The 15,223-nt window shown below is 38.2% G+C and overlaps 1 protein-coding gene across 1 annotated transcript in view; it reads right to left on the bottom strand.

Annotated features, from left to right (window-relative positions):
* Nucleotides 1–15,223, bottom strand: part of ngfra (nerve growth factor receptor a (TNFR superfamily, member 16)) — a 57,292-nt gene that overhangs the window by 27,330 nt on the left and 14,739 nt on the right. The window contains exon 3 of the mRNA XM_020935277.1: nt 6,525–6,887. Coding sequence (XP_020790936.1) covers nt 6,525–6,887 — 363 coding nt within the window. The remainder of the gene's footprint in view (nt 1–6,524; nt 6,888–15,223) is intronic.

Raw genomic sequence — 15,223 nt, 5'->3', positions numbered from 1 at the left:
CACCTCTACAGCCAAGTCAGTTCTTTATGGTCAGATTGTGTTAAAGTTAAAAGTCAGATTAAAGTCTAACAAAGCCTCAGACTGAGCAGTGCTTCAGTTAGCATCATATGAGTTGCAAGTATCAATACAATTTTGGCTGCAAGTCTTATATAATATATAGTACTATGGATTTTAAGATATGTACAATTATGGGAGTTTCCATAGCAATAACCATTTTCAAGTCAAATTAAATGGGTGAGCATGAGTTGTCTTTCAGAGCAGTAAAGGTGCACTATGTAACTTTTCAGTGACCTGCCACCTACATGTCCCATGACAACTGTATTGCTTTGGCTTGAATATTCCACAGTATTTTTATTGCACAAAAAACTTCTTACAGTGAGTTGAGTTGATTATCATGTTAGTGTAACCTGTTTGTCTACATTGAGATATATTATTTTAATGTCATACTGTGAAACATTCCAGGCCAAGCATCAACATCTCCATGGAGACAAGCAGGTAGTTAACCCCACAGCAGAAATGTTGCATACACCTTTAAGTACTTGGTAAACCATAATATATTATAAAGTGCTTTTTAGTTATGTGAGTCTTGGCATGGTTGTGTTTGTTACCGGACACCTGGATTTCTTCTAAGAGGGATCAATAAGGATCAATAAATCTATCGATGTATTTAACTATCATGGAGGATGTGGTGTTCTTTCTCTCTTTGGTTGGCCGGACATGGCCGTTCCTCAGCTCCATTCTACCCTCTTCAAAAGCGTGAGTATTGTTGGGTGGGACAGATGCAGAGCAGGGGTCAGAGCAGCTGCCTGGGTGGGAGCTCAGAGGTCCGCACAAGGGTCCATTATGCCCTCCGGTTCATCTGATCTCTGTGCACAGACATGAGGGGCCAGTTTGTTTTGATGGCTGTCAGTCCTGTCACTGTGCAGCCTCTGGGGCCTGTTTAAAGGGACAATGCCCTCACCACACATGCAACTGCAACTGGAGATGTTCTTGATACAGACAATGACAATTCTGTACCTCGAAATCCAGTTATCTCCACTTTGTGTAGATGAGCCTCAAATTCAAAATAACTTAATGGATTGGTTAAACAACCTGTGATATTTACTTTTTAACACTGAGTAAGTAAGAAGATAAAGTATACGTTATTGATCCTGGAGGTGATTTTGGCTCATTTTGACCCATCCTCCAATGTTGCTGGGGCAAATGTTTCAGAACGGACTGTTAGCCCCGCCCATTTAAACCCTTCTCTCACTTCATGTTGAATTATGAGTGAGGGACAACTGTCTTGGGTAGTCACTGGCAGCTGTGTCTCCATAGTTCTCTAAACACTGAACACCTGTATATGTGCGATATTACTCAATCTTGTTTTTCACAAATTACTACTTTCACAAGATACAGTATAGACATGTGCTTTAAGTATTCCTGTAGGTGTTTTATTGTTGATAGGATATGGGAAAGTAAAAGTTGTTTATGTGTGTTTATTTGAACTCCTCACTTAGGTCACCCTTTTATGACTAATATGTGATATGATCTGTCTTCAGTATTCAAGTGTCATTCAATTGTCAGTCATATGAATTTCTTTCTGAACGGTCCTCTGTTGTTACTGACAGATATCAAAATATTATATCTTTTGAATAGGGAAAGTCTTCTAATGCTGAGGTCGTGTGGTCCTCTGGAACTTGGGAAAATATTTTTTCCAAGTTGAAATGCACCTGAACTCAGTACTAGTCGGTAAAACAAAACCTTCTGCCCAAGTTCTGCACTTGACCTCACTGCTATGGGGAGATGAACAGCTTATTTATTTAATTAATTATTTATTTATTTATTTAGGTTTATCTTACACATCTGAGCTCTTTGACTAAAAGTTACTGCATTTAGGGGGTTACTGTTAGTTATCCAGATCATAAGAGCAACAGATTTGCAGAAGAAAGACCCGAGACTTGCAGATGTAACTGAAACTAGCAAAAGTAAACAAATAACATTTAGAAGGCTTGTAGTAACCACAACTTTTAGCCTCCTGGTTAGCTCTATTAAATGCTGTTAATGACCAGGCTCAATTATTTTATTTTATTGATGGTAACATCAAAATCCCATTTTTTCTGAGAAAAAAGCATGTGAACCTAAATAAGTTGGAACCTCAACATTTCATCTCGGAATCCCAAATTCCAGAGGACCACATGAATGCAGTAATAAAATCCTTAAAATCAGGAAGGAATCATTTTCCTTATACACAGGCAGATACTAACATTAACAGTTTAAAGTCAGTACGTGCATGTCACAGCTACATTTAAATGCTAATGCACCTGATTGCATTTGACTTAAAGTTTTATTGTACTAGAAATCCAGGACAAAGTGTATTACGTTATTTTTAGAAGGTCATTAGTGAGATAACATAAGGCAAATTTTTACAATGTTTTTGAAAGCTGTCTATAAATGTTATTGGATCGTCCTTGACTCCTGCTCTCCTCTTCGTCTCTTTTATGGCAGTAGACTTTCACAGTACTTTGACAAATTATTCATATCTACTGAACATTAATTTTTCATGATATATTAATAAAACTGTCAAGCAGAGAAGACAGTTATGGGGCTCTTTTAATAATCTGGCCGCTTTCATTAAATCCCTTTTATATCTTGTTGTCCATTTGTCCATCGCCTGGAGACTTGTACTGTATTTCAGGAACGTGGTGTTCACAGTCATTTTATGACTTTTTGAACTTTTATTTCTGTTTTGTATTTTTTGTCTTCTTTGTTGTACTTTCTGTGGCATATGCACCATTTTAGACACGAATATGAACGTTAGACCATTTAGACCAAGTGAGTCCTGCAGTTATGTTGTCATACTGCAATACTTCTGAAAGTGAAAGTAACCAGAAATCCACAAATTTTTGCAACCAAATTAAAGGTGTTCCATGTAACTTTTCTGACAGAGTCCACCACCTGATTGTCTCTATGGACACATTTATGCTTTGCCTGCCACAGTATGTTATTACTTACTAAATGCAGATAAGCTGGTGGCACCATCAGGTCAAGTTATAGGTCAGATTTGTGGAGAGGCGAGCCCAGCCCACTGACAAAGAATGGTTTTTTTGGTTTTTTTTTGTTTTTTTAATGTGTCTTTAAAGTCATGTATTAGCTTGATTAAGTAATAATAACAAGTTCTTTAATATATAAAACGAGACAAGCCTAGCCTTGGGTTTTTTTTCTTTTTAATGTCTTAAGTTGAAGTTGACCCACTGAATCGCTCATCTTCCTCTCTTAAAATAATAATAATAATAATGTTGGCAATAATAACATACATATTCAAATAAATGCTAAAGATGCAATGCCATAATGCAGAATTTCTCAGGCAAAGCAATAACATCTCCTTGGAGACAAACATGGTGACTAAACCTCCACCTGAAAAAGTTACATAGTGCACCATCAGTGTGTTCTCAAATTATAGTAATAACAGCATAAGGCATTTTGTCTTTGTCTCTCCTCACTGCTACCACCCAAACTGCTCATCTGACTCGGGTGAATTTATAGCTTCCTCAGTCAAAGATACCACCCGACCGTTTTGGCGATGCAAGTGTAGCGTTTCGTTTTGTGGGAGACAGAGCTCATTATTAATAGTCCCGATGTTTACACTGCAGTAGTCTTTGACCCTGTGATGCTGTGGCGTTCTGCTCCCTGGTATTTGAAAGTTTCACTTAACACGACCTTTGACCTCCCAGGCTCCCACAGCGACATGTGCAAATCGTGTGCCATGTTCAGATTTTGAGACCGCAATGTAAACCCGCTGTGAGCACTTAAGGCTACTTTCAGACTGCAGGGCTTAATGCTCAATTTTTTTGTGAAATCAGATTTTTTTACGAGGTCCTTCACATTTCCAATTAAATGCAACTTGTACGTGATCTCCAGTGTGAACTTTAAATGCCCCAACAGTGTCCCTCATGCGCATTGGAGGACACACCGATGTCACACGCAGCAATCATGCTCAGTGTTTATGAAAGTCGCCTAAACATGGACGCGAGCATTGAGCACCTGGTCATTTTAAAGTTTATGCCGTACCGGAGCCAGAACATGTACAGCTTATTTGTTTTATGGAGGAGATTGAGAAGGAGAAGGATGAGGTTTTTGGCCATGGCATTTGTGGGGCAGTGGCAGCAACGTCTGTAGAAAGGAACATGTGGGTGCTGAGTCATAGTCAAGAGTGGTGCGGTAGCTCTGTGCTTCTCTGCGTCACTCACACGGGAGTTCATACACAGTTTTTGTATGATGAGAAGAACGTTTGTGTACATTTGTGCGTTCCTACTTGTACCACTCTCGTGGGAGGAAACACGTCTTTGCCAACCTATTTCAGTAAGCAAATTCGTCGGCGCAGATACGTGTCGCATAAGGACGAAAAAATCGGATTTGGGTCACTTAAGGCTGCAGTCTGAACGTAGCCTAAGTTGGCTAATATTAAATTGCCTCTTTTGATGAAAATATTATTAATGTTATTTTTAAATGTAGTGTATACCATCATAGACATGTTATTTTATTTTCTTTATTTTCTTTCTTATTTATTTTCTGGCTTTAACTTATCTATCTTTATGCAAGTTACACTACCAGTTACAGGTCAGATCTGTGGAGAGGCTAGCCCCCACACAGAAAGAATACACACCAAGGTATTTTTGAGAATTAAAAACACCTGTAAATGAAAAAAATCTAAATTTGATCAGTTCAGTGCCATACTGTGGAATATCAAATCTTATCATTAAGGTTGTAGATATTTCTAAATGCCAACATAAAGTAATTTCAACGTTATTAATTCACCTATATTACATCAATTGTGCCAATCTTCACAAAAAAAATCACTATGTTTATGGCAGCTTAAAGGTCCTATATTACATAAAATTGACTCTTGTGAGCTTTAAGTCATGTTATCATGTTGTTACCTCATCAAAAATACCTGTCATTGTGTTTTGTTTCACTCACACATACTTGAGTAACCCTTTATTATTAGTCTATCTACATCTCCAAACTCAAAATGCTCCATTCCACTTTGAGATGTCATGAAGTGGCAGTTTTCAAGTTAATGGCTCCTTTTACCTTTTGTTCAGTAGAAACTGGCAATTCCAGGGCTGAAATCATCCAAATGATTCTAGTGAAGGTGTAAACTAAATGTGTGAATGAAACAAAACACAACTCCAGGCATGTTTATGATGAGGAAACAACATTATGACAGAGATCAGAAATGGTGTAATATGGGCCCTTTAACTGCCAGAAACTACTACTTATTGAAGTACATTTTAAGTTATTCAAGGTAGCGTGACTCATTTACTGTTGGTGGTAAGTGGGTCGGAAGCTATGTGCTGTATAATTAAGTGAGAAACATGAGTGTCATAATATGCATCCCCTATTCTTCAAAAAGAGCTGTTTTTATCTGCTACCTGTGACTAAGTGTTATCCTTCACACTCCTCCCATGACAGTAACTGGTCAAAACAGACGCTTAAGTTTTTTATTAGGGGCTCCGTTGCTTCTGAGAACTGCAGTGGCTCATACCTGTTCCGGTAATTTTACTTTAAGTGTATTTTGTACGGCTGTCAATGAAAGCTGCCTCTAAACATATATTTAAAGTGCATACGAGACGGTTTGGCCTGGATGGGAGGGGACATAATACAAGATTATTGTAGTTGGGTGAGTTTTGTTTGTATCAACTGATGTTGTGTAAATATAGTGTTTAATGGCTTTCATTAAAAGGGGATTGGTTCTAATTGGTTCAGATTTGGTAATTACACCTGATGCCCTACCCTGATGTAACATGCAACATAGATTATTGTGACTAAACTAGACTAGACTAGACAAGTGGGTGCAAGCACAATGACAACATGTAATATAAATTATACAATGGAAGGCTTGTTCAGTGAAGTGTCTTGATGAAGAACATAACAATAATGTGAATTTTGGGATGTGGAAACTGGATTACATTTCTTTGGTTATAGTGGACAGTCTCCTCTGTATCCTGTTTTTGTTTGTTTTTTGGACTAATATTTAAGGAAAACGTCAGTGAAGTCTCTTGTTCAAGGACACCAGAACAATATGAACTTTTGGAAGTGAGAATTGGAGCACCAGTTTTTGGGTTATAGTTGACCGTCTTCTCTTCCTCCTAAACTTGTAACTCTTTTGTTTTTTGGACTAAGTTAAGGAAGGCTATAGTGTCTTGTTTGAATACACAACAATAATAATATGACCTGCAGAAGTGGGATTTGGACCACCATCTCTCTGATTAACAACTGAACTTCTAACTTGATTTTTGTACCAAGTGTCTCGCTCAACAGAAGTATGAACTATGATAAAAAGGAATTGAACCACTGTCATCCTGGCTACGACAACCTTCTCTAACAGGTTTTCATTTTGGTCCATTGTCCTGATCACTGAAGTGTTTTGCTTAAGGGCACAAGAATAATATGACCTGCAGAAGTGGGAACTGAACCACATTTCTTCATCTTTACCTCTCCAACCCCTTTTTGAACCAAGCATAATGTTGTGTGACACTTACTATGACAAACAGAGTCACTTATGGGCGTGCACTCCTCTATCTGCGTCTCCGTCTCCTCGTCGCAGATGGTGCAGGGCAGACAGGGGTCCAGGGGGCTGTCCCTTTCAGAGAAGGTGTCATCCACACACTCCTCGCACACCGTGTCGTGGTCGTGGGTGCAGTGTTCAAAGACCCCCTGTCCCATGGGGCACACGGTGCAGGGCTCACACTGGCTCGTGATCTCGTTCAGGAAGAAGTTATAGTTGCAAACACAGATAGCGTCATTGGAGTCGGTGCAGGGGGTCTCCATGCGCATCATGCCGACACACTGCGTACAGGGTATGCACTCATCTATGTGGCTGTAATTCTCTGAATAGGTCTCACCTGGAGGAGAGGGGCAAAAAGAGGAGAGAGGGGCAGACAGAGGTTTAAATGGTGAGGCTACGGCGTTAAAGTGCATAGAAACAATTCATTTCACTAAAGCATGGTTAACATCATTATATTTAAAGGGCCTATATTACATTATTTTCTGATCGATATTTTCCTTAACAACTATGTTTCATTCACGCATGTTTAACACACAAACCCTGCATATTTAGTTGGTTTGACATGGGCAGCGGATGTGACGTCTATAGAGGTAATTCTTCACATACAAAGAGAAGAGGAGAGAAGAGTAGAAGAGTTAAGAGCGGAGTAGACAGAGAGGTAAACATTGAGTCTAATGACATTAATCATGTTTACTACTCATTGATTCCACAGGAGGAGGCATTGATCCACTGGGCGTTCACGTTCTTCCTCTTGCCGAGGACAGGTCTGAAGCCTGCTGGGCTCATTATTGCATCGATTGTAATGAGTTTGACCAAACAGCTCTAATCTGGGCTTCAGAAACACTCTGCACATGAAGAGTGAATTATTTCTGGGATTCAGAAACATTAAAGGTCCTATATTAGGCTTTTGTGAGCTTTAAGCCATGTTTAAATGTTGTTACTTCCTCAAAAACATACCTGAAGAATGGAGATAACATTTAAAGGGGCCCGTGTTAAGCGATTTTCTGATCTATGTTATAATGTTTCCTCATCACAAACATCTGTACTGAACTAAAGGTTAAAGAAGCTGTTGTCATGATGCTGTAGGTTTCAAGTATCACAAGGTGGAGCAGAACATTTTGAGCTTTCGAGATCTAGACGGACTAATAATAAAGAGCTACTCAAACATGTGTGACTGAATCAAAACACAAATCTAGGTATGTTTTTGAGATGGTAACAACATTATAACATGACTTAAAGCTCACAAGAGTCAGTGTTTGAGTACCATAATACCTTTAAAGCTAACTAATCATTCTTTATAACATTGCATGTAATATAACTGTTTGTAATATTGATCCAAGTTTATTTGAGCAGTTCCTTCTCCTCTTCAACATTTGTACAAACTGTAATTTACTGTTACATTTGAATCATTTGCTATTTTCTAGGAACAGAGCAGTATTTTGGCAGAGGATTTGTGTCTCAATTGTATTACTTGGATTGTAGCTCATTTGCATATTGTTGTTAAAACGGCTTATACAGGCTGGTGAAATGTTTTATTACTTTGCTGTTTCCTGCCTCATTATAAAGAGTGATGTAAGTCCCTTTGTATTACTGTAAGACTGACACAAAACCAGAGCAAATAATGAACTCAGTGTCTTGGGAAATAATGTATTGCTTATTTTTAATTTGTATTTTTCACATCAGAATAATAGTGTATCCAATATTAAGTCAGCTCAACAGAAATGTAATAAAACTGGTAGCCTATTTATATCTAAATGTTGATGTTTAAGAATCAGGCAAAGTTGAAAGTAAGTTTGTAAAGATGATCAGACTAGCCAGAATCATTTTTACGTGTTTTAACATAGGGATTTAATTATCCTCGTAAAAATATTGACTGTCATAGTAGTAGTATAACTCCTGTACCATTAACAGGTTGTGTATCTTATTTAAAGTAATCATTGAAAGGTTTTGTCTTATGCAGATTTGACTCTTGTGAGATTTTAGCCATGTTATAATGCTGTTACCTCCTCAAAAACATACCTGGAGTTGTGTTTCATTTCATTCACACATGTATAAGTAATCTTTTATTATTTGTCTGTCTGCATATTCAAAGCTAAAAATGCTACATATGATGTTTGAGAATCTGCCAAAATTGAAATTACAGTAAAATTACACACAAAATTAATTTTTGTGCTGTTTTTATTATTGTAAAAGATATGAATACTGTACAAAATAGTGTGTAGATGAACAGAAGCTGACAGTGGATATTTTCACAGTCATTGTTGCATGCTTATGGTATAGGTGGTGTGGTATAGAATAGGGTATGTATGAGTGGTCACCTTGTGGGAGCTGGAAAAATTGTACAGTGTGTGATTTTATAATCCAGATTACACAGATGGAAGTGTCTATGCGCTGGAATGAAATAAATCTGCTTCTGTCAGCTTTACACTGTGGTTTATGAGAGCTGTTGTGAATAATGTGCATGTAGACCACCCAGTGCACCAAACTAAAACCATTCTGTCCAATTATTTTGACAATTTGTTTAATTATAAGCAAGTTTACTAAGACAGAATTGTGTACTTATTTCAATGTAATTTTAAAGGCATTTTATTCACATTTGAGTAAATGTTGTCTTACCCCAGTACAGATATACTGTTACGGCTACAGGCCTCCAGCTCCTCCTTCTATCTGTTTAGATCCATGTATGTGTGTGTGCAAGCATCCATATCCAGACTCCCTGCTGTGATGCTGTGATTGGTGGATTCCATTTAAGATGGCACCTGGATCCCCTCCTGCTGATTGGTGGAACCCGTAACACCTGTCCAGTCTTGGGCCTACACCTGGAGCACCGCCCCCTATGAAAGGACCCGCCCCCTGCCACTCAGGGCAGCTGTTCTGTGGACTTTCCTGCCACCTTTGTTGTGTATTTTGTTTGAGACACGAGAGTCCTTGTGACTTAGAGGCTGGTTATGTTTTTGTGTTGTCATTTTGTATACTTTGTCTGTTTTAGTCTACTTTAGTTAAATCCATTTTGCTACTCTGTTTAGAGCCTCTTTTTGTTAATTATTAGAAACATCATCTGTTAGCTTCAACTTAACAATTCTTTTAAATAAATCACAACTTTAGTTTCACCATTTTTAAATCTTGGTTATTTTGTTACTTCCCCCTGTCTCTAGCAGAGCCGGGGCTTAACAATTGTATAAGCAGCTCTTATGGTTAATATAAACCCACTATGTGCTTGATAATCAGGAAGTGAATGTTAGCTTGCTAGTTGTTGTTGTCCGTAGCTTTACTGTCACACAAAACTGTGCATCACAGAGAACTGTGAAAAACACTTATAAACTTACCACTGTGAATAATTAGGCTGCTCTGATTGTATAAGGCAAGTGAGGAATAACTTTGGACCACTGCAAATTATGTTTTCAAGACGGTAAAAATCAGATATAATACTTTTGGAACACTTTTGGATGACTGAAGTAAAAACTGAACAAACTAGCCAGAATAATTTTTACATGTTTTATCATAGGAACTTAATTGTCCTAGTAAAAAAGTTGTGTACCATATTTAAAGAAACATGGTGTTTTTTTGTCTGAGAGAAAAAATCAGCTTAAATATGCCTAAGTATTTGTATGTTAAACATGCTTGAGTGAAACAAAACACGACCCCAAGTATGTTTTTGATGAGGAAACAACATTATAACAGAGAATATGGTCAGAAAATAGTGTAATAATGGTTCTTTAATTTAAAATCTTGAGAAAATAAAGACTATATATAAACTATTTTAGCACTCAACATAATCTTTTAACCATGTTTCCTCAGTTTGCCAGTGGGATACTTCGTTTACCTGGATACTTAAATGTCTTAACAACACAAGATCAAAGAAATCCATTTATGTTCCAACAACTCACTGTGTAATTACCACTAACACATTTACGCCTCTGTTGAGATGCCAAGGAATAATTCAGGATTTCACTGGCGATTCAGAATTGACTACTGGGTGTGCCCTATAATGAATCCTCGGCATTTCATCTGCTAATAAGCCTCTATCTCAGTATGTGCTCTGAGTGTGGCATTGTGGGTGTTTTGTTGAGCAAGAGCATATTGTATTTGTCAGTGTGAAAAGCCCTGCAGCAATGTCCCAGCTCTGACGAAGGACAAAAAAAAAAAAAAAACTGGCTCAGATTCAGGGTCTAAACACCTTGTAAACATTCAGAATGTGCCTGTGATTGCTGTCATGTTCTCTATATGAGCAGATGGGGGGGATGATATAGAAGAGATGTGGGGCTAGAGGCCAGATTTTTCTAGAAAGGAGCACAAATTGATAAAAAGGAATCTGAAAAGTAGAATCAAGTTTCGATCCAAGATGGTAGCGGCTCAGATGGTTGTTCAGTCCCGGTTGTAGTGCTGTTGTTGTGTCCTGTTGGCAAGACACTTCACCCACTTTGTGTAATTTGCTATCATGGGCTTTTTTAACGTATTCAGTACTTACGTGTAGTGCTGTGATATTCAAGCCAGATGATACTGAACTTTTCTATAAGTTGCTCCAGAGTATAAGTTGCACCAGCCAAAAAATGTGGAATGAAGAAGAAAAAACATATATAAGACGAACTGGACTATAAGTCACACTTTTCGGGTGAAATTAATTTTATAAAATCAGAGACCAGGACCTGACATTTCATCTTGAAAGGCAAGTTATAGTACTAACAATAGAATAGAAAACAACAGGCTGTTAACCTAACATATTAAGTTATTCAGATAATTATAGCATCAACGACATAACAGAACAAGTTTACCAAACTCTCCATCTCACTTCAAAGCACTAAATCCATTGAATTCTTTATCCTTGGGTGTCACTTCTGAGCAACTCCTTGACCTCCGGAGGTAAATGGAGCGCCACTTCCTCTTCTGCGTAGCTGTTGTTAGACTCAGCATCAATTCCAGTTAGAATCATTCCGGCCTTTCTGAATCCCAACAGGATGGTTTCGGTTGTCACTGAAGTCCAGGCTTTGTCCATCCATCCAGTGACTTCCAGGAAAGTTGCATGGTGCACCCTCCCGGTTGTCACAAGTTTCTCTCTCACTCCAAACTTTCTTTCTGGCTGCATATTTCACTACTTGCATTTTCTTTTTGGGGGCATTTGTGTTCAGTCTTCTCAGTTGTCTTTATACTTACTAAATTTTAATTGGTACAGAAGTAATGGTGCGATCGACTGATATGATACCAGACAGGACAGAAGCTCTTTCTGCAGGAGACATGCGCAGTAGAGCGAAGTGACAGTGGTACAGGAGTAATAGGAGTAGCAGATAATGGCACACAAGCTTAGAGCGCCCTCTCATGGCTGTCAGTGTGAACACTTTAATATATAAGTCGCACTGGAGTATAAGTCGCAGGACCACCCAAACCATGAACAAAAGTGCAACTTATAGTCTGAAAAACATGGTATTCATTTTTTTGCTCTTGCTCAGGGTTTGGTTAGAAAATTTAGTTTACAGTTTCAAGAAATGTTTTTGAATCCTTAACAGTGCACTATGTAACTTTTCTGGTGGAGGGTGTGCTACCTGCTTGCCTCCATGGAGATGTTAATGCTGTCTGTGTAATGTTCCACAGTAGGGCATTAAACTCATCTGTCTTCATGACAACAAGCAGGTGGTGCCACAAGGCCAAGCTACAGATCAGATCTGTAGAGAAATAATCTGGCTCACAGTAAGAATGCATGATTTTTGGGTATTTTAAACAAGAAAAACACTTACTACTCTTGTGAGAAATATAAATGTAATGTTATACTTTGCAATGTGAGACAAACATCTTTATTGAGACAGTTGGCACAACCTCCACAGAAAAGTGACACTGCGCAGTTTTAAATGCACCTGTTCCATAATTAAACTCAGCTTTTATTGCGAGATAGACCATAAACAACTTGATCATGATTTTTATAGTCACACTTTTTTATCTGTTTTTAAACCTGCTCTCAGGCTGACTATAAAACGCATTTTCAGTCTTGTTTTGGAGCAGTAGACTGTGCGTATTAAAAGCCAGTGTTTTGTGATGTACAGTGCTGAGGTGAGAGGCCAGAGGAAATGGCTTGTAGACCGTGTAAGCAACTTCCTCCTTTAAAATCACAGCGTTCTCAGCCTCTCCGTCTGTCAGCACCTTTTTGTTTTTATGACTATCTCGAGGCAGACTATGAACTGACGCAAAGTGGATGAACTAGTTTCCTCGAACTAGGCCTTGACAAACGGCAGACTTTAAACCTACCTGATTATTTGAAGTTGAGAGCTTAACATGGCTTGTATTTTCTTTGCAGTCAGCTCTAAACTGGGAAATCTCTCCTCATTCGTTTCAATTATACCACAGAGCGCATGCTGGCTGCCTTGCTAATTTGAACTTGCATGCTTGAGCCCCCTTTTGCAGTTATGTGTAAACAAACCTAAACGTGACCATATGTAATGAGCTCTCCATGCAGACTTAGAAAGAATCTGTGTGGTTCGTCTTGTTGATGTCCAGTTCCTGCTTTGGGAATTTTCATATGTTGACTTTCCTTCCTTCAGCTTTAAGTGTGTTGTAAAGAGTTATCAGAAGAAATAAAGTACTTTAATTCATTTAACTTATCTGTTTAAAGCAGACCAGTTCTACAAAAACAACTTTTCAGAGCTTTTGACTCTGTTATAGTTGTTTCTTTTTCTCATTTACCCTCTCGAAGTTCTATTTCGAGTGATTTCTGCATGTTCCACTAATCTTTAATCACTTATTTTCAAGACGCCATATTGCCAATCAACCCCCGTTCTCATCGCCCGCTGCTCTGTAACTGCATTCTCCAGTTTTATTTTGTTTAATTGGTGATACATGTAGATAGAAACACAAGAGCAAATAGGATGTTGTATTTTTAACCCAAAAAGAACAGAGAGATCCACTGGTTAAATTGGTCAAATATATTCAATGAGCTTGACATATACTTATTTTTATCTGTGATACCACTTTTTTTAAAGCCAGCATCAGAATTCATTCATTTCTTCTTCAGTTTGTGGCATTCAACCTTTAATCTATTTATCATAAATACAAGTAGTGGATAGATTATTCAGTTAAAATGACTTCTAATTGTTTTGTTTTTAGTAGTTAGAAATTGTACTTTTCAGAGTAGTTTTACAACATTACTCCTACTACTCCCCCTTACTCTACCCACTCCCCCTTACTCTACCCATCTTTCAATACAACCTATCTAGGGCTTCACATTTGACATTGGAGCTCCAGTAACTTACAACAAAAACACATAAAAGCAAGTGTCTCGACGAAGCCAGTCATCTTAAATAAAACATTGCTTTCTGTCTAATCGTCCCCAGTTGAGTTAGCCTCCATAGTCTCTTTCCGTGTTCAGCAGAAGTAAAGTTACGAAGGGGGTAGTGCACTCAAAAATGTGCAGCCCCCCTCCCACCTCCATTAAGGTCATCAATAATGTAGCTCTGTGGCCTTGGATCTGTCCCATGATCTTCCCAATCAGCAGTTTGGGTGTTAGCTTTTAGCCAGGCCGACCATTCATCAGATCCGACCCCATTTTGTAACTAGACAAAACCAGCGACCCCGCGGTGACTGGGAGAAAGGGTGAGCTCGTATAAGCATCTGTGACACTGGTTTATTTGTCTTTAAAAGTGAGCTGTATGAGCTCCATTATCACCCATGTTCTGTGTGATCTTAAAGGGATTCCAACCAACAGCCAGACAAGCCATGTTGGTTTAGTTTAAAAAGACAAGTTCAAGTGCTTTATATTTTTTTTGCAAGGCTCTACATTAGTAGCCAAACAGGCGCCACCTAGTGCCTCCGCTCAATTTCATTTCTCTCCAGTGACTAGATCAGGAATCAGAATACACTAGACGGTTCGCAAAAACTCCGGAAGTGCGAGATCGGGCACCAGCCAATCAGCAAAGAGCCATACATTCTGTGTTGGCAACGATTCCCGAGATGAAGAATTTAAAGCCGGAACAAAGAGAATGTTTGGTGAATTTTATCAAGGGGAAAGACGTTATTGCCCTTCTTCCTACAGGATTTGGGAAAAGCTTAATATACCAGTTATCCCCGTTAGCGGCACATTACATACATCACAACCAAATAGCAGCGATTGGTTAAATATAAAAAGTACCCACCTACCATCAAGTGAATTAATTTTAATGCTGTGAAGTCAGACGGTTTCCAGGAAGTGAAACCGGCTGATGAATCAGACTACTACATTAGATCTCTGAACTGGAAATACAATAAACACTCAAAATGCAAATGCATTTTTCTTTTCTTTTTTTTTCTTTTTTTTTTTTTTTTTCTACAGAATATAAGGAATTCAGTTGTTTGGTTAGGGCCAGAATGGACTCCAGTGAAAGAAGACAGATTTTTCCTGGTACCTAGTAATGAAATATAACATTATTTTACATTTTGTTCATTGTAAACTGACATACTGAACTAAAATGGCCTAATACTGTATTAGAAATAGACCTGATTTGATTTCCTCTTATAAGTCTTACAGAGACATTTTTACTCTGTGTCAGTATTTTTAATATGCAGTACAGACAACATAACAAAGTACAGAGCAGGGGGCGGAGAAAGGTGGTACGTGAAAAGAGACATTTTCTGAGCCTTTGGATGCAGGACAATACAGACATAATAAACTAAAATAATTCTAACTGACTGGTTAAAGGCAACAAATCAAATGAA

The sequence above is a fragment of the Boleophthalmus pectinirostris genome, unplaced genomic scaffold (genome assembly GCF_026225935.1).
Source record: "Boleophthalmus pectinirostris isolate CB_2022bp ecotype Guang Dong unplaced genomic scaffold, ASM2622593v1 HiC_scaffold_17, whole genome shotgun sequence".
Classification (NCBI taxonomy): domain Eukaryota; kingdom Metazoa; phylum Chordata; class Actinopteri; order Gobiiformes; family Gobiidae; genus Boleophthalmus; species Boleophthalmus pectinirostris.
Note: the sequence above shows the minus strand (reverse complement) of the source record. Positions and strands in the feature narration are given on the sequence as shown.